The following is a 19,391-nucleotide window of genomic DNA, read 5'->3' as shown; positions in this document are numbered from 1 at the left end:
TTATGTTAAAAATTCCAGAGTAAAATCTTTTGTTAAAAAAATTTATGATAATCGAAAATTTACATATAATTTTGAAAGTTTTTTTTAAAGAATTATCAATAATTTTGAAGGGAATGAAACAAATTTTATTCCTATTTTTAACAAAGTTTTATAAGTAATTTACAGAATAAATTTGAATTTTTAACAAACTTAGTATTTTATTTAGTTATTCATTAAGATAACTTTATTATCATCCAAAAGATAAAAACGTACAAAATTTTTCGATTCTCACACCAAACTTTTAAATTTTATTATCCTAATGGTTTTGGCTGAATAAAAACGTTAATTCAATTTATCTTTAAGGGCATTAAATATTTATGTAAAAACGAATAAAAAATGAATGTTTTAAACTTCTTCGATTACAAATTGAATCAATATTATTGAGCAGGGGTTAAATTTAATTGAGCAGAAATTCAACGAAACATTCGATTAAGGATTGAAATGCAATCAATCAGCCCCATTTTTGTCGATGGATGACATGTATAAAAGCGTTATCAATGTATTGCGGAAATTTATTTAATTCAATTATTCTACTGAAGAAAAAGCTGATTGATGTAGAAATATCTGTAGATGAAGGATTAATTAATGGTTTTTGTAATTATGCAGCAAAATTAACTCAAAGGCGCCGAAAAGTTTATTACATAATAAAATGAAACAGTGGGTTTTGTTCTCGATAGCATCAAACCAAGCTTTTCTTCAGACACGTGGCCAAATTAAATAAAAAAAATAGGAAATTTAATGAAACCTCAGAAGAAAATTGTAATATATCCTATATGAGGTCGTTCATAAGTGATTTTCGTTATTTCTATTTTTTGATCCCTTATCACAAATCTTCATCATTATAAATGATTCCTACGCGTTCATACACAAAAGCTTGAAATTGTGGGAAATTAAAAATTATCTACCTAGCTTTGAGCTACTTATGACTTCCTTATCTTCTACTTTGCCGTACCTATCTCGAAAAAATTATTTTTGATGACATGACTATAATTTACAAAAGCTCTTTTTGGTGTTCCAATTCAGTCAGATAACAAAAACATTCTAAGCGGTCAGGTGGCATCGCATGCATGTAGAAAATAATACATTTCAAGATTACTATCAACAACATGTGCAGACAAAGATTTTTTTTTTCTGTTAGTTCAACATAAAATTATCGATTTTTATTTTGTATTCTTCTTAGTTTTTCACTTCTTCGCTGTAAGCTTCAATACTATCTTTTTCATTTTTAACTGTCTCGTACAAAATATAATTTAGAACAATGCCAAAGAAAATGAAGATAAACAGAAACAAGTGAACATTTTGAGATAAATCTTTAAGATTTCACAAAATTTTTTAATTATTTTGTGATTTAATGTAACATTTTAAGAATTTATAGGATTTTTCTTTACTGATTCATTATAAATTGGGATACTGTAAACTATGGCTCTACCACTGAAATATTATTTGTCTATAGAGAAAATCCAACTTTTTTTCCAACACTTAAGATGTCGGAAAAGTTTATTTTTCTTGGTGAAACTATGTACAACAAGACATGAGAACATGAGCATTATTAAAGTCAGCGAGTAAAATTTTTTACAACTAATGTACACTGAAAGCTTTAACATTTATTTCAAGAATTTTCGTCTCATCATATAAAGCTTATTACAAATAAAAGACTATACATTTCAAACTTGCCTCAAAGTTTAAATGGATTTTTACCACAGATGACAAAAACTTATTTTGGTCATATGAATAAAATATGAATGGTAGAAAAGAGTTGCAATAGTGTACACCTGTGAAACATAGTTTGAGATTAATCGATCAACCAAATAAAGAAATTATTATTCTATGTTCAAGTTCTATTGTATTTTAACAAGCTTTACCTTGAATTGTCTCTTTTATGTTTTACTATTAATCAAAATTCTCATTCTGAAGGAAATTTGTTTTGAAATTGTCAGACACAAAAATGAAATTTATCATATTATAATAAAAGTTTTTTATACTCGACAGAAGTTGAAGGAGGATTTTTAACATTGAAGATTTCGTGTCAGGTTTAATTTAAAATATAATATATAGTGAAAATGGAAAACTTTATAAATTTAATCTCACACCAAAACTCAATTATAGAAGTGAAAAGTTCATTAAAATTGTATATAAACATTATCATCACATCAACTTCAAATGTACATAAATAGTTTTTTAACAAAATGTTAAGGTTATTTCATTTCGTTTGGAGAAAGAAAGAATCATAAAATATACATTCTTGTAGTTATTTTTATTTCATCCATGCATGTAAAGCAGCATTAAAATAAAAAATTGAAATGGTTGAATGAACTTTAATGTAATATAATGCTATAGATCATAGCTATACTGTGGTGGAAATTTAAGGATGGGCGTTAAAGCCTGCACGTATTGTTGTAGATTTTTAAATCACATCTAATGTTGAAATTTGATTATTTTCTAACCTTTACAGCTTGACGTCATTAATTTATGTTAATTCAAAAATTTCCTCTAAAAAAATCAATGCACATTTGCGTTCCTTTATTAGTTACTAAGCAATACGAAAAAGGGTTAAATTTCATTTTAATGTTTTTATTTTGCGCAGATCTAAGCATCAAGTTAAAGGAATAAGTCAAAAATTGTATCAATTTATGTACAAAGTTTTTTAGTCATATACCCGATATGACTGTCAATTGCAAAATCAGTACATATTCAGATGTATCGTATGGCATACACACTAAAAGCTACATCAAGCTTTCATTCTCTATAGGGTTATAATTTGCATATAGGATCGTTCATAAATGATGACTATTGAAATTTAGTTTTTCATGCCAATTCTCTATTGTATTTAATATCAACTTTAGGGCTGTAGACAGCCTCAAATACTAGACGTCATAAATGAACGAGTTCTTAGCAGCATTTTACGATTATAGGATAAAAAAAAAATGTTTTACATGAAAGATAAATGTCACAATTAAAGAAGAAGAAAAATATAGTCTCAGAAATAGAAAATGAAATAGATCCAATTTATCATCGTCGAAGGATTAGCACACATTGAATCTCTTCACATAAAATCAAATCAAGTATTATTAACCATCCAACACCAAGCGGGTTTCAATTATATCTTATTTCACATCCAATTGCAATAGTAATTGCTATTCGTTCATTTCTGTTTCATGATATGAAATTCAAAATGAATATGAGTTTCTTCTCATTTTTTGTTCAATCTATGATATCCTTTAGATTTTCAGCTATCTTGGTTAAGATTGACACAAACACACAGCACATAATCACATTAAATTACACATTGAGATAAGGAAGAAAAAAGAAAGAAGTTAGTTATTTGATGACAGAAATTATATTATTATTTTCTCTTCTCTTCTCTTTCGATTGCCAGCAGCATACGGCGACACATTGCCTTTCCACATAACTATATACGATTGTGTAAATGAGAGTGAAAAAAAGTATTATAAGGGATTCATAATTGACAGTGGAATTCAATGTTAACATTGAATAAATTCTATTGTTAGTGATTCAATTAGGGAAAAAAAGTTCACTAATGTTCCCAAAAGGAATTTGAAATGACAGAAAAAGGAACCCTTTGTGTACCTATCAAATTTAATTCCCTAATATTTTTTCCACCCTCATTACAGCAATAAATTTTTATCTAATCATTTTCAATAACTTCTTCTTATTTTAATGATAATTAGTGACAGAAAGGCAAAAGTTTTGATTGCATTCTTTTTTTTCCCTTTTCTCATTCCTTCACTAGCTTTAAATTCTTATTTGACCTCATTTCTTCATTATGATTAAGTGAATTGAGAAGTCACACATATATAGGAGGTATATATAAATATATTTACACAGAATAGAGTAGAAGATTTGGAAAGTTTTCGTATAAAAAACCTAAATTACGTAACAAAAACACATTTAAGTAGGGATTTTACTACACATCAATACTATACTATAGTCAGTATATAAAGTTATTCTTGTATAAAGTGAATGTCCAAAAATTTTCTTTATAACAAGGTTTTACACAAACTAATTTTTATAAAAACTACACATTTGATTTTAATCCTTATATGATTTGTTTAAATTGTTTAAAGATTTGCAAAATTCTAGGTCATATCACTGCGAAAAATACTGTTCTGTGGAGTACTTCAAATAAAAAATTTTTTTTTTAATGTGAAAGAGCCAAAAAAGAATATCCTTCTTTCGTCTCCACGTTCAACAACTTTATGTGTGTATTTGTGTTTCACGCTTTTTACTACAGCAAAAATGCTGCTTTTTTGGAGAATTTTCTCATTTATTTGTAGACTTTTTCTCCCTTTTAAAGTGAGAAAAGTAAAAGAAAGAGAAACATTGTCACATTGGCTCAAATAACATTTTCCAATACCACAAACTATCAGTTGAATGGGCATCATTAGAGAGATATGAAGCTTTTAATATTTCTCCTCATAAATAATTTTTTTTTTCCGTAATAAAAATATCAGAAGTGAAGAAAGGTGAAATATCAACACTATTGGATTAAATTCTACTGGTAAAAATCAATGAACCATTTATTTTTAATGGAATTTTATGAATTGGAAAGTATGAAATATACCCGCCTACCAACATTTGGCCTCATATCTAACATAAAATGTGAGAGACATCATAAATCATACACAATGATTCAAGAGCTTTCAACTATATAATTCTTTTACTCCTTACCTCGCACATAATGTTTCATCGAAAGGTTAAATATTTGAATATATGAAAGGTAAAATCTGTTGAAGCTTTGGTGTCGATTAAGACACTTTTTGGCGGGATTTAGTGCTTTAAAATAAGCTTTTCCTATATTGTATTAGTCTTTCTCCTTTTTAATATTTCAGTAAACACCTTGGAGATTGAAAAGTTAAAAGTTAATATTAATGTGGCTGATATTTTCATATCGACATAAAAAATACTATTTCCACGTTCTCATAAATTGTACATTCCCTTCAATTATAAATGAATGGATTTCCACAAGTCAAATTGAGTGGAAGATATGAAAATATGCTTCGTGTTCCACCTTTTTTCATAATTTATAGAACATGAATATTTTTTTTTTCTAAATAAAATATTAATGACTTCAATAATGAATAATTAAATTTAATGAACTACATCGATTTCTTTTGCAACGTGCATCTCGTGCAAAACTTTTAATTGCTTAATTTAATATTCAGGTATAAATATTTCCAGTATTTTTTCACCATTTTTAAATTCATGAAGTAAATTGATATTGTTTGCCACAGAACTAACAGTATTAAAATTTTTTCATGAATTTTTCATGTGAGCAAATGGCCTTTATTGATATTAATGTAATCGATTATTACATGGAAAATTGTATTTGTAATAACGAAAGTTTATGCACCAAATTTGTTTTGTACACACTTTTGAATAATTGATTGCCATTATCATAGAACATCCGAATTTTTATTATAAAGGATGAGTGAGCATCATAGACACATACATACATACAATGTAACCTACAGAGACATCTAAGAAGGATTTTCGAAGATTAAAATCGATATGATGAAACGAAATGTTATGAGGAAATCCAAAATATTTTTTTCATGCGATAGAAAGATTCATTAGCAGCATTTGTTAATTAATTGAGTCAACTAACTACAGCAATTTAATGAGTGAAAATTTCAATTAAAATGATTTTCTTCTCGTTTGCCTTTTATATGAATAGGTTCACCTGCCTAGCAATAACAGGACGGAATTTGATATATCTGCTCTTTTGATTAGAGCATATAAAATTATGATGAATAGTAAATTAAATTAAAAATTTAGACACATTTATATTAACTTTGAAATTGCTAAATATTTTACAAATTTTCCTTTTAAATGATAATCCGATCCAAATATTTGCATACAATCTCATTTCCAATAATTTTCAGTTAGCATAAAAACGACCTTCGGGCATGAGTTTATATTCTTTTCAACACGTTTTTATTTTACCATATTTTTTTACACACATCGCACATTGAAAGATGTTATTTTCGTTTGGTGAAAAGTAGAAGAAAAATCAGAAAATTTTGCACATTTTGTATTGAATTGAAATTTAATTTTACATTGTTTATTCAAATTTACTCTACTTTTGTTGTAGTTTTTCTTCGTAGAAAATAAAAATTTTATGTTGTGTGTAGATTTTTTGTGGGTTTTCTTTTCTGCTCCTCGGGCGAAAATTTCCTAAAAATAAAGCTTGCGACGTTTCGTAAATGTTTGAACTAATATTGAAATTTATGTTTAAAGGCGTGCATTTGTTTTGTGTTTATTTACAACGATGTCGTAACTCCTTATTGATCTTTTCCATTGAATTTCTTATTTCAATTTGATGGAAGGTTGTAACCAATATATTTTTATTATCATTTCGTAAAATATTCAGTGTTCAAATCAATGAAAATTAGTGTAGCTTTTCAACAAAAAAATATTATGAAGCAGAACATTCAACATTTGTCGTTGATGAAGAATTATTAACTCTTTTTCAGCTATTGGACAGTGGACTAGCCACATACTTCTATAATTTAAAATTATAATTTTCAGTAATTTTTCACTTCTACCTCCACTAAGGTTACGACGTCACAAATAATTACCTCTTTCATGAAACATGAGAATTTGTTGGGACAAGCTTACGTATCAAAATTAAATTGGTTCATGTTAAAGTCAACTTGTATATAATTTGTTCTTTCATTAACTTTCGCTTCGTTCATTCATTTTGAATCGTAAAAAATCATAAAAACATGATAATCTTATTTGTCTGGGGGGAGGTTGACGAGTTTTGAGAAGTTTTTTTGTTTTAAAACAATAATGCACCTGAGAACGTAGAAATGTTCTTAAATCATATAGTTCTTAAGACACTTGTACATAACTACTATTTTACATTTTAATTAATGAGTACAGTTCGTGCATTTTTACAATTTTGTAAAACAAAAGATAAATAATTCAACACTTTGAATGAAAATTGTATGCATGAATAAAAGAAAATGAAAAAATAGTTTCCTACATTTATAACTGTGAGGTTGTCGTGCGACCAGAAAGCACTCTTTTGAACTTTGTTCAAGCATACATACTTCAAATTTTTTATTCTACATTTCCTGCTAACAATATTATGTTTTCATTGGATAAACCTTGGTTTTGAATGAAATAAAAATACGAAGATAATCCAAAACGCAGTAACCTGACTTTTAAAGAAGAATGGCATGATAAATGAAAATAGGATGTGTGGTTATATATAAATATATGTAAGATAATAAAAATAAATGATTTTCACATGAAATCCGATGATAATGTAGAGAATGGATTTTTTAAACTTTAAAATAGAATTATAATCTTCTTTTTATCAGTTTATTTTTACTCAATGCCAAAGCAAGAGTTGAGTGACTTTTTCGCCAATCAACACAACCCACAACACGATGCTGTCATACTACTTTGTTTGTTTTTCTTCGATCAATGAGAAAAGTTTCAGAATCTATATTTTTCAATTTCGAAGATTTCGACTGATAGGCCTCAAGTGAAATTTCTGTCAAAATCACAGTCAGAAAAGAAGAAGCTTAAATAAAAAAGTGATAAACAGCAACTGTACAAAAAAATCGGCTATTAAATATAGATTTAAAAAGAAGAAGAAAAAAATTATTGTTTTAGACAGAAAAAATAAAGAATCTCGCAAATAAGATTTTTTTTTCTACGTTACAAGCACATGAAAAATTAATTTAACCGTAGCTGTTGTAAGGGCATGACCAGAATATGTATTTTAGATCCAAGTCATTTGTGTGTTAATAAATAAAATTTTGTTCTTTTGTTTTGGAATACCATTTTTCTCTATTCAATTTTTTCCCCTTTTTTAACAATGCACTCTTTAGCACGTATAGCAGATTCTATGTCGTCATGAACCTTTTCGCCTGAAAACATTTTCATGTTTTTCTTTCTATCACTGTCATTTGTCGACGCAGTACTTAGCTTTACATAAAAATATTGATTCGTGCTTTACATTTATCTATTGAATTTTTCTTTAAAAAGACAATAAAGAACCACTCATGCCACAATAGAAAGGTCTTAAAAAAGGAAGCATGCAAAATTTAGTAGAAAATTGATGAATGAGTACTCAGCTGAGAACAAAAGTCTCAGTATTTTTTTAATGCAACATAATGAAAGGTAGACTTTCCCCTAATAATGTCAAAGTGTACAACTGACTCTAGTTGAGATATCATTCAAGCGTGTTGTGTTGTGTAGTGAGTATTCCTATTTATATACTATGATGATAATGGTATTGAGAATATCGTATCCCAACACAAAAAAAAACCCTGTATCGAAAGTATCTATTGAAGTATCACTCCCTTTCTTTATTTACAATCATCCTACAATCTCTCAATTTCATTCTACCATCAGGAATCCTTAAATGTAAGTTGATTGATTCCTTTATTCAATAGCAATATGAGTTTCAACATATCTATAAGTTTATCTCAGCAAAAAAAGTATTATATTCGAAAAGTGAGTAAAATGTGTTTTATGAGATATTTCAACAATTTTACTTTTATACAACATAATAAATATAATGGTTTACTTTTCCTTAAAAAATTAAATTTCAAAAAAAGGACAAATTTTTTTTTTCTCATGTCAAAATGATTTACTTTACTTTGTATTATTCACGCTTAATGAACCATCATAACTAAATTTGTCGTGATGTCCTTGTATCTATTTCTTATTTTGTATAAATTATTACAAACAACTAGACTAAATAAAGCACTGCGTTAATCATTTTCCAACACCATTATTCATGTATATTAGACATAGTGAGTGTGAAAAAAAAATTATTCGCAAGCCCTTACAAAACTTTTATAAGCATGTCTTTTTGCTTAACATACTTAAAAGTGAAAGTATATCAAAAAATTTTCATCACTTTTTAGTCTGTAAATTAATATTGTAAATTTAGCACAAACATCTAAAATTCTAAACTTTAATGAACGTCGTTTGTTGACACATTATTGTTTTATGCATAAGAATGTGATGAACAATTGCACAAGGATAATTTCATGTTCACAGTAAATAGAGTAGATGAACAATTCGCATGATTATGAGGAAGAAAATGAACGAATGAATAAATGAGTGAGTCTTTGAAGATTTGGTATAATTAACTTAAGGATTATTCCTCCCTTATCCGAATATCTAAACTGATTAACAAAGCTTTGTTAGACGAAATTCTTAAGTTATGATAAATAAATAAATAAGTAACAGGAAATTATAGGATCATCGTGTAAGGAAAAACAGCTTTTATCACTTTCTTATTCAATCAATAATTTTAATGTTATTATTTCATTTGAGTTTATTTTGTGACGGGGATGTGAAAGTATTTTTATCCCTTCCCTTTCTGATATTAAATCATTTTAGACATAATGTAAAAAAGAGGATTGTACATCGATTTAAAAGCACGTATATCATAAAAGGATCCTATATATTACTTTGTAGACGACAAGAAAATCGATGTATTGAAATGTGTGCATAAATGTACCGAGAAAATTAAGTTATGAGTGAGAAAAGAAATAAATTTGTGTACATTAAGTAAAATAGATAAATTTCATTATACATGCGACATATATCCATCAATTTTCCCTACTTCTCTTTAACCTTTAAAATTTCTGACGCCTATTTTTTTCCATATAAAGAATTTTATGAATCACCCACATCTATATCTACTCGTATGTCAATGCCAATAGATCATCATTATTGTCAGTTTTCAAGTTAATAAACGAGGAAATCCTAAAAGCACTTGATGAGACAGATGATGATGTTAGCAAAAAAAAAAATGTGCAAAAAAGCTCTTTCAACAAGCGTAATTAAATTTTGAATATACCGTCAGAGCATAGATGAAAATTTAAAAGGCGATGCGTAAGTAAATAAAAATTTATTCGAAATTTTTATAAGCTTTAAAGCTCAATTGAAGACAGAATATATGTAGGTTGAATATTTCAAATGTTTGAGTCTTTACAATAAATTATTCAATACGTGTTCTATTTTTAAGAAAATAATGCTAGTATCACATCGTGCTTTATGTCATTTTGGTGACAGAAAGGTCAATTGGTGATGTTTGAGTGTGTATGTATAACAAGAGGTTATTGGATTCAAATTTGAGGAGAAAGAAATTTATCAAAAAATAAACTTCCAATGTCACATTTTGGGGAAGGAGAAATGGAAAACGAGAAAAAAAAGAAAATAATATAAGAAAAGTCAAACAAAATGCAATTTCGTTTTGATCAATGAAGATATAAGGGAATCCTTAAAATCGTTGTTACTTGATCTTGTTATTCTACTTTTCAATTTCCCGAACAGCACATTTTCAGAATGTAGGATTATTTTTTTGTTTTATTTTTAAGGCTGTTTACTTAGCTTTGTTTGTAAGTAACCGAGAGGTTTGTGATGTATTTCCAAATTTTAAGAAATACCTTTAAAAAGAGCCTGTATACAATTTTATCCTACGCAAAGACATCGTTTTAAGAAGTTGACAATACATGGAATCAATTTTTTGCAGGCCGTTCACTAAACTCTGACTTTAATGTAGTAAAGTATCTCACGGGTTTGTAATTGTATCCGCATTAAATGATAATAGTTGACTATAATAAGAAGAGGAAATTCTTATATTACATTCTAAATAAAACTAAAGTGAACAAGATATCACATTTGTTTACTCAAAATGTGCTCTAAATTATTTCGATAAAATGAGAAAAATAAAGCATTAAATTAAAATAAAGAATTTAATGTCATCATATCGATAGATAAGGAAAATATTAAGAAGGTTTTTCCATTCATTAACTTCTTTTTATCACAATTTTTCATAAAATAAATCACACTTGATTGCTTTTGCAACCCTGAACCTTTTTTCCAATTAGCATTTAAAATATGATTATAAAAAAGTATTTCACAGTTGTTATATAATGAAATATTATCTGAGATTTTTTCCATTGAAATGAATTTGATACTGACATCCTGTTCAACTTAAGAAATTTTGTGCTCTATCTCTTTCAATAATGTGAAAATAATTTAATTGAAGCATTGAAATGGCAAACATTTCCTTCATTTATCTAAGTTTAAGATTACGTTTTAATGTTAAAATTAAGATTGGCACTTTGTAAGAAGTGCTTTGCTGATATAAAATAGTATATTGGAAATTAACAAAATTGCAAATTTATTAAATATTCGAAAATGTAAGTGCATTAAAGTTATCTTTTGAAGTTTGAGAAATTTACTCGAAGGCAAACAAGAAAAGTAGATAAAATTAACGCTAGATTTTAATTTTCTTTCATTGTACTATGCATGATGTATCCTATAATTGCCATCGGCAAAAATGTTACGAACATGAAAAACTTCACTTCATCATCATATGATGAACTTTCTATAAAATTCATATTACATGTCTCTCGTTTTAGATTGTATTCTCTTTGTCTAAGCTTCTTTTGTTATTATCATTTTCTTTTCCTTCATTTTCACCCATCATCTACGCTGTAGACACAAAATTTTTCACATGTTCTATTGTTTTGATGATATTTTAAGTCCTACCCTAGAGGAAATTTCATCAGATTATTGACTGTCAATCGTTTTTGTTTGCATTGCAATACTAAATGCCAGAAGTCATTGGCTTTGTGATCCATCAATAATTATTTAATTAAATAATTTGTTTGCTTTATGTCTTAGAGATAATTCATCGATAAGCTTGAAGAAATAATCAAATCAAATTGAAATTTGATGAATGAAATCTGAATATTCATTTGTGAGACGGTATGAGGAAATTTGAAGGCACATTTCTAAATTTAAAATCTCGAAATCTTCTTCAAACAAATGAAAAATAATATGTTTTTTTTAATATACTTTCAAGATTCAGCTTCTTCATAATCCGATAAAAATTTTCAAAAGGATCAATTGGATTTAATATTATCAATTTTGTACGCGATATTAAAAGAACAGACATGGAAAGAATGTGTAGGGTAGGATGAAGAACAATGATGATATCATACCAAGAAATAAACATTCTCATTAATCTTGTTTTTGAGTAAGCTTCTGTTGTTTGATTGTGCTTAAGGTGCAATAACAACAAAGTCAAACAACAGGGAAAACAATTTTCAGTGGTTAAGGGATAATTAAGTTGCTCTTGATAAATGTAATAATCTTATATCATTATGATAAATCTACTCTAAACTTATTAGTTTTAATTAATTAAGAACAAGTTATAAGATACTTTAATGGAAAAATTTATAGTTGTCTTAAATTAAGATCTTCATCATACGAGTTTGTAAATAATCCCCAAACGAGAAAAGTTTAAAAACATGAAAATAAATTATTTAAGACAAGAACGAAACCTCATTCATATTATGGTTTTTTTTTACAAATGGAAAAAATGTTTTCAAATTCTAAATTATAATTTTTTACAATGTTTAAAGGTTTACATACAGTAATGCTTAAAGTAAGTCATACAAAATATTATATTTCAAAACTACGAAATGATTTTTATGGCATCATTATTTTACCTGTAATATCAAGATTTCCTACAGTGCAAGATGTCAAGTGATAAGTAAAGAATTCATGAAAATGTTGTAAGACTTACAAAATAATTGTTGTCATACTGTAATATTACAGAAGTCATGAATATGCTAGACAGAATGAGGAAGAATAATAACGAAAATTATCTGACTTGAATGTGAAAAATCATTCTGTGCTCTTAAGTATCATTATTAAGCAAAATAATTTTCTATCATTTCCTCATATCATTTCTTTATATCCGCTGAATGAATTTACTAGCTTTTTTTTGCTGATACAACAAGCATGTATGATAAATGAATGAAAAAGTGGGAGTGAGATTTATCTTTCTTGATAATTATTTCTTTAGCAAGTTCTTTTGATCCAAACTATGGGTGGTAAAAAAGGAATTCATGCTAACAAATCAATATTTTCATTTATCGATGTGCATGCATATATTGATATACTTTCTCACATTGGCACAGTCAATAGTTGAATAATGAAAAAAATGAAAACGAAATTAATAAGGCATTGGGAATGATTGAATCACCACGAGTTGCTCATCATCATCGCTGTAGGTTGTATACATAAAAAATTTCCTATAGTGCATATATATATCAAGCAGTGTCGCCGACATATGTCGTATTTTTCGTTAGTAATTTATTGATTTTCCCTTCCATTCATTTGGAAAGTTCTTAACACTTTCCGACAACAGCAACAATATGCATGTACAATCTTTCATATAGTATAATCTTGATTTAATGTAGATCTAAAATGAATGAACTTTTATTGCTCACAAAATAATGAATAGAAGATAAATAAAATGAACTTGTCACTCACTTTTTGCTTTTTTCGGTCCGGCTATAGCAAACGTTTTTGTTCATTTTCGTTAATAAAACGAGGAATGAGCATTTTGGGGTCTTTTTATGGGCAAAAGACATGACCAATTATTACGAACAATATCCCTTGTGTACTAGATTAACTTAATTGTTGACCAGTACTCTTTGCATTCGTTATTGTGTTTTTGTGTTTTTTTTATCCCCACACACAGTGAAAGCTTTCAAGTTAATTTCATTTAATTTTATTTATCAATTATGAGTTATGTCACTAATGAGCATTAATCATACGAGTTATGTTTGTTATAAAAAACTTTGTTGTATTGAATATTTAATGCTGTTGCTATGTGCATGAATATTGTGCATTAATAACTTTAAATATAGAAGCCTAAAAAAGCTTACAATGATCGTTCTATTCAGATATAGAATAAACTTTTCTATTGTTGAGTAAATTAAATTTTCTAGTTCAAAATTTCATTTCCCTATGGTTCTCACTTTTCAAAAAGAAAATGCCGTTTTTCATCAAGAAAAAAAAAATTGGAAAATTGATTGAGGACTATATGCTTACTGCCGCAATATGAAGTTTTTTAGGTGGGGAAAATTTCCTGTCTATTCATTTCTAAATTTCATGAGAAATTCATTCACTCAAGAGAGAAAAGATTGTATACAAAATAATATCTTTGTATCATTTGTAAGAAAAAGGAATAGAAATATATATAGGATGACCATCACGATAACTAAAGCTGTAAGTCAAGCAGTAAGTCCTGAGTTCAATCAACGCAAGATTAAGAATTGTAAACATTTTAAGGATATTTTTAACTGCTAGAAAAGACCATGAATCCGAGTAGCATAACCTAACGAACCACAATTTTTCCCCAAAACAGGGTTGAAATTCACCATCACGATACCACTCTCTTACCATTCATAACGGTGTCGTAGTCAAGCCCTAACAAACACGTTGTGCTGCTCGGAAAACGTTTTGAAAAGTAATATCTTTAGAGGCCAATGAAATGTTCCTTTTATAAATCGAGGCCATTTCATTAAAAATTGTACAGATAAGAAACCATTCTAATATGTGGAAAGAAAATGCTATTTAGAAAGGAAATGGATTGTTAGTAATTTTAAAAAGTCTGCTAAGTTATTTATCATGTTGTGAAATTTTAAAAGCTTTTACTTCGATTTCCTGCCACCTTCAGCTATAAAATGTATTCATTTTATTTTTAGGTTTTAAATCAGTAAGCAAATACGCACATATAAGACCTTTCTAAAAGAATTGAATTTTAAAATATCTTCTTCCTTTTACGAATTGTCTTCGTAATTTTTTTGCAATTTAATAAGAAATTTCTTGACGTCGAGTGAGTTTGAAGGGGAATTTTCCATTTGACTCCCTTTTATTTGATGGAACAAAATATAATTCGCATCACATCTACATATTTTTTGGAATTATTATTAATATTTATGCTCTACGAAAAAAATAAAGTCGGTTTTTTCTTCCCATTCCTTCATATTTTACAAAAGTTTTCAGCCATTTCTAACAACGAATACAATTTTCAGTCAATTATAATTGAAAATACGTTTATGGCAATTTCTAATCTACTGTCTATACTGGCAACGTTTGCAATATCATTTACAAATGTTTTTAACCGATATTTTTCAAGTATTTTATAAACATTGTTAATGTATCATCAAGATTAGCAATTGCTAACTTAATAACATTCTGATGTTTATAAAATTTTTGACATGCTAAAAGCGTTGAAAATGAATATGGAAGTGAAAATTTAAATAAATTAATGATGAAAAAATTCTGACTTAATTTTCATATCCGACTACATCTTACTCTGTGGTTTATTTACATGATAATGTCAATGCTGATGGATACGAAAATATTCAGAAAAAATTTTCAGTAAAACGTTTCAGGTTATTATTATTTCAGATTTAATTGACTTTTGTATTAAAATGAATAAGCATTTTTTTCAAAACCGAATCAGGGATGAAGTCAATTTTTTTTTGACTTGAGCAAATTGAGACATTAAATGTGTGCTGAGAAACTTAATAAAGTGAAGCCTTTACAAATTTATATATTAAATTTCATTTAAATTTATGAAACTTCTGATTGAGACAAAAAATTGAGAAGCCCTGGTATAAGGGTAAAAAAATTATTTGAAGAGAAACAATGAACTACGCTTTAGTCTGAACAAAAAGCTATGTCAATTTACGACAATGTAGAAATAATAATGATTGGTTTTGACAGTTTTGTTCTTTTATATAACATGAACGGAAGTAACCGTTCTTAAAATAAATGTCTGTAATTTGTAAATTGTTTCTAACTGCAAACTATTTGCAGCCGAGTTTTTGAATTTTTAAAGGATTACACAGTCGTTGCGACTAAAGCAATTATCCAATTATTGTTAATAAAAGTAACAAAATTAGAGATTAGCAATCTAGAATAAATACTGGAAAATAAAGTTCATTAAATAATGTCAAAGACCTTTTCCCTAGGAGATTATTTACTGAACGAATTCATCAGAATGTCAAAAAAATGAGAAAACATTAGTCGCCTCCGTTTTGGGAAAACACGCTAAACCTGACGATAATCAGTGGTATACTTAAATACACGAGATATAATCCATTTGATGATTCACAGGCGAGCCACAAGAGGAGGTCTCGGAATGAGTAGAAAATGAGGAAAAGCATAATGATACTCATAATTGCAGGTGAAGTAAAAAATCAATAAGGGACATATTGATGAATCGTAATAAATTATTTCTACGGAAATATAAACCAATATATACATTGAGGTCAATTCATGTCTATTGTGCGTAAATAGTGAGCATTTTAATCTGTACGCATTTTAAAAAACTCTCATTTAACCTTTTTCGTGTGGGTTGAATCACCATAACAATTTGTGTATCCATCCGATTCGATATTGATCAGTCATTTCCAAGAAAATTCAAATTTCATGACACAATTATCTTTGACTTATTGATTTTTAACAGATGTTTATTTCATTCTCTTATTAGGTATGTCAATATCCAATTGAAAAAAATGGGTAAATGTAGTTAATCATATTATAAAGTATGTCCATAACATTCAATTTTATCTTTTTATATTCCAAAGGAACGAAGAATGTCGGAGACATGGTCGATTTGACGTTAAAGTTTGCTTATCCTTTGGAAAATTAAGTGATTGTTACTTGTGATTTATGTTCTGTAACACTTTGTTCCACAACAAACAATATAATTCAAAATGTCAGTTAAAGATAGGTAAACATGTGTACAAGTCACTCACCTTTGGCCATCATCAGTAAAAGCAAAGTCCCCGAGCAAAAGATCTCGAAAACGATAACGTGGTGGTAGAGACATTTTTTGAAGCTCGGGATCATCTGTTGATTGAAGGACATCGTCTAAGGAATGTCCATCATTTGTCAACTGATCTGCTGTAGTAGGAACATCGACGTATCCATCAGGTCTAGAACGGTTGCCAGTATGGCGATGAGCGTTTATAATTCGAGACAACAGCTTTTACAATGGAAATTATTAATATTTTTTAGAATTTGTATAACTAGCTTTAAACTGTATCTTGTTCTCGACTTTTATTACACTTTTCACTTTTTTCACTTTTCTTCAACATTCAACATTCCTTATTCATAACACTTGAATAATATTTATGTCTCAAGTATTCTTGTTATTTGTGTTAAGTTAAAAAAAAGTCCACTTTATGGTGATATGTAGGCAAACTCCTTGTTATTAAATTATTAATAAAAAACTTTTTTAGCGAGCCATCTGTAAAGTTACAAACTTTAATTTTCACCTCATGACTAATTTAGTCGAATATTATTTATATGTATATATGCACAGACTGAAGGGAAAATCGATATTAGAATTTAATCATGTTTCTCGTATTACATAAAATGAACTGAACTGAATATATGTATATATCGGACATAAACTACTCAAATATTACTTATGTGAACTAGCAGCATGGATAGAACTGTAATTTATGTAACTGCATATGTGTATACAGCTATTAAATTTAATTCATGTTTGATGTTCTACAACTCGCCAATAGCTATTTATAGAATCCTACACTTTGCAATTATCCTCTATTGATGAATAATTCAAACTTTTTTTAACTGGATTACAAGAATAACTTCTTTTATACAGATTACCATTTCAACTTTCTCACAACTTTTTTGTTACTGCTTTTTACGCTTTCTGTCCATTCAATGCATAATATAATATGAAAACTCAAAACTTTCTCATTCACAGAATATGAAAAGTTAAGTGAATCACGAATATTCTTTTCCACAAAAACCTTAACATAGCACTAAGCACTAAACAATATTATTTTTTGATGATCCAGTATGCACTTTTTGTAATCTTTGATTGATTTTCACAATTGAATTTACTGAATCTTTGGCTTTTCTTTAATAGCTTTTTTAAAGGTAAACAACAACGTACACGGAAAATGGTTAAATTAATTATTAATTTTATGTGAATTCATCAATTATTATTGGCCTTTTAAGGAGATTTGCGGAATTTTGTTCAGCCACTCTTCGCAGTTACGTTTAAACTGATGAAAATGGTGAATTTTCTTCACGGAAAACTGTTTTTCTTTCGTTTCTCTCGACTGCTTTGCTCTTGCTCTCATTTTCCTTTCTCTCTTTCGTTAAAATATCACTTTAATTCACTTTTAAGCCGCGAAAAACTAAGAATTGATTCACACAAAAAAAACTCACAAAGAATAGTTGAGATATGGTTACCTCGGTAAAAAAAAAACTTTTAACGGAAATTTTAAATTGAAAGCTTTTTTTCAAAAACCTTTTAATTAGACTTTATCTGTTGCAATTCTAAGCAGCTCTAGTCTTTATTGGTAAACTGTACTCAACATACAAGGTTGAAATTTAACTAATAGGGCGTTGAAAATTAATTAAAACAGATTCTGAATTTAATAAAAATTAATTTTCTTTTTGTAAAGTAAGAATTTTTTATTTCATACCCAATGCCTGCACATTTCAGTAATCAGATATTTTCTGGAAAAAAGAGAATTGTTTAGTCGTTAACGCAAATATTCCTGAAAATTGTTTATATTTCAAAAGTTTCAAAGGAACATTAATTTTTTTAATAGCTAATGAACATTTATTAAATTAATGATGAAGGAACGATGAAAAAACTCATACGAATAATCAAAAACATTTGCTGCTGGCACCAACCACGTGGTGCTCTCAAAATTTTCACTTTTACTCTCACATTTTTTCCTTAAAAAAGCTTTTATATAGAAGAATTGCTCTCACAGCTGTTATGCCTCTCTGTATTTTGACAAAATAAGATTTGGCTTTACATTACCTCCTTCCTTCAAAAATTTGGTATGTATGATTTTCTAATGTGATATCCTTAATATTTCAAAGGAATAAAGGAAATGACATAAAACATATTAGGATATGGCATAAAGTTTGTGCAACAGTTAGTTGCTTATATGAAATAAGTAAGCATGAAATATAGCCTTATACGGTTTTTGTCCTTATGTTTGTTTTGTGTCTATATTTTAACAACCCTCATCAAAGTCATGTCCATTCCCCCCTATTGAGTTCAAACTTTTCTTGAAGCTTTTCATTTGTTTTGAGTACCGAGAAAAGTATTCGTTAAGTTTCTATGGCAACGAGTGCCAAACACCTTTAATTGAAAACAAACAAAAATTGTTTCTAATATATTAGAAATTAAATAAAATAATTATAAGAGTTTTAAAATTAATTAGGCACGCAATGAAGTTGTCATTAAAAAGATATTCCTTTATTTTGTCATTTCAATTATTCTTCTTAACAAGTGATTTGATTTTTAATTGTACAAGTATATTTTTTAATGAGAGGAAATCATTGACATTTCTTTACTTCCTACAAGATTCATTTCTTCTCTTATTATTGGCATCATTAATTTATTCATGCTACAGTACATCATGCTATCAAGTAGGATTGACAGAAATAATCCATAGACATTTTCGTATTCCCGTTTT

At 27.9% G+C, this 19,391-nt stretch overlaps 1 protein-coding gene across 1 annotated transcript in view; it reads right to left on the bottom strand.

Annotated features, from left to right (window-relative positions):
- Nucleotides 1-17,956, bottom strand: part of SLO2 (slowpoke 2) — a 73,641-nt gene extending 55,685 nt beyond the window's left edge. Inside the window, exon 1 of the mRNA XM_070638268.1 lies at nt 16,671-17,956. Within this exon, the coding sequence (XP_070494369.1) occupies nt 16,671-16,744 (74 nt within the window). The 5' untranslated portion in view covers nt 16,745-17,956. The remainder of the gene's footprint in view (nt 1-16,670) is intronic.
- Between the last annotated feature and the right edge of the window lie 1,435 nt (nt 17,957-19,391).

The sequence above is a fragment of the Chironomus tepperi genome, unplaced genomic scaffold (assembly GCF_022539635.2).
Source record: "Chironomus tepperi strain 1889 unplaced genomic scaffold, CSIRO-AGI_Ctep_v1 contig_172, whole genome shotgun sequence".
In the NCBI taxonomy this organism is placed as follows: Eukaryota; Metazoa; Arthropoda; class Insecta; order Diptera; family Chironomidae; genus Chironomus; species Chironomus tepperi.
Note: the sequence above shows the minus strand (reverse complement) of the source record. Positions and strands in the feature narration are given on the sequence as shown.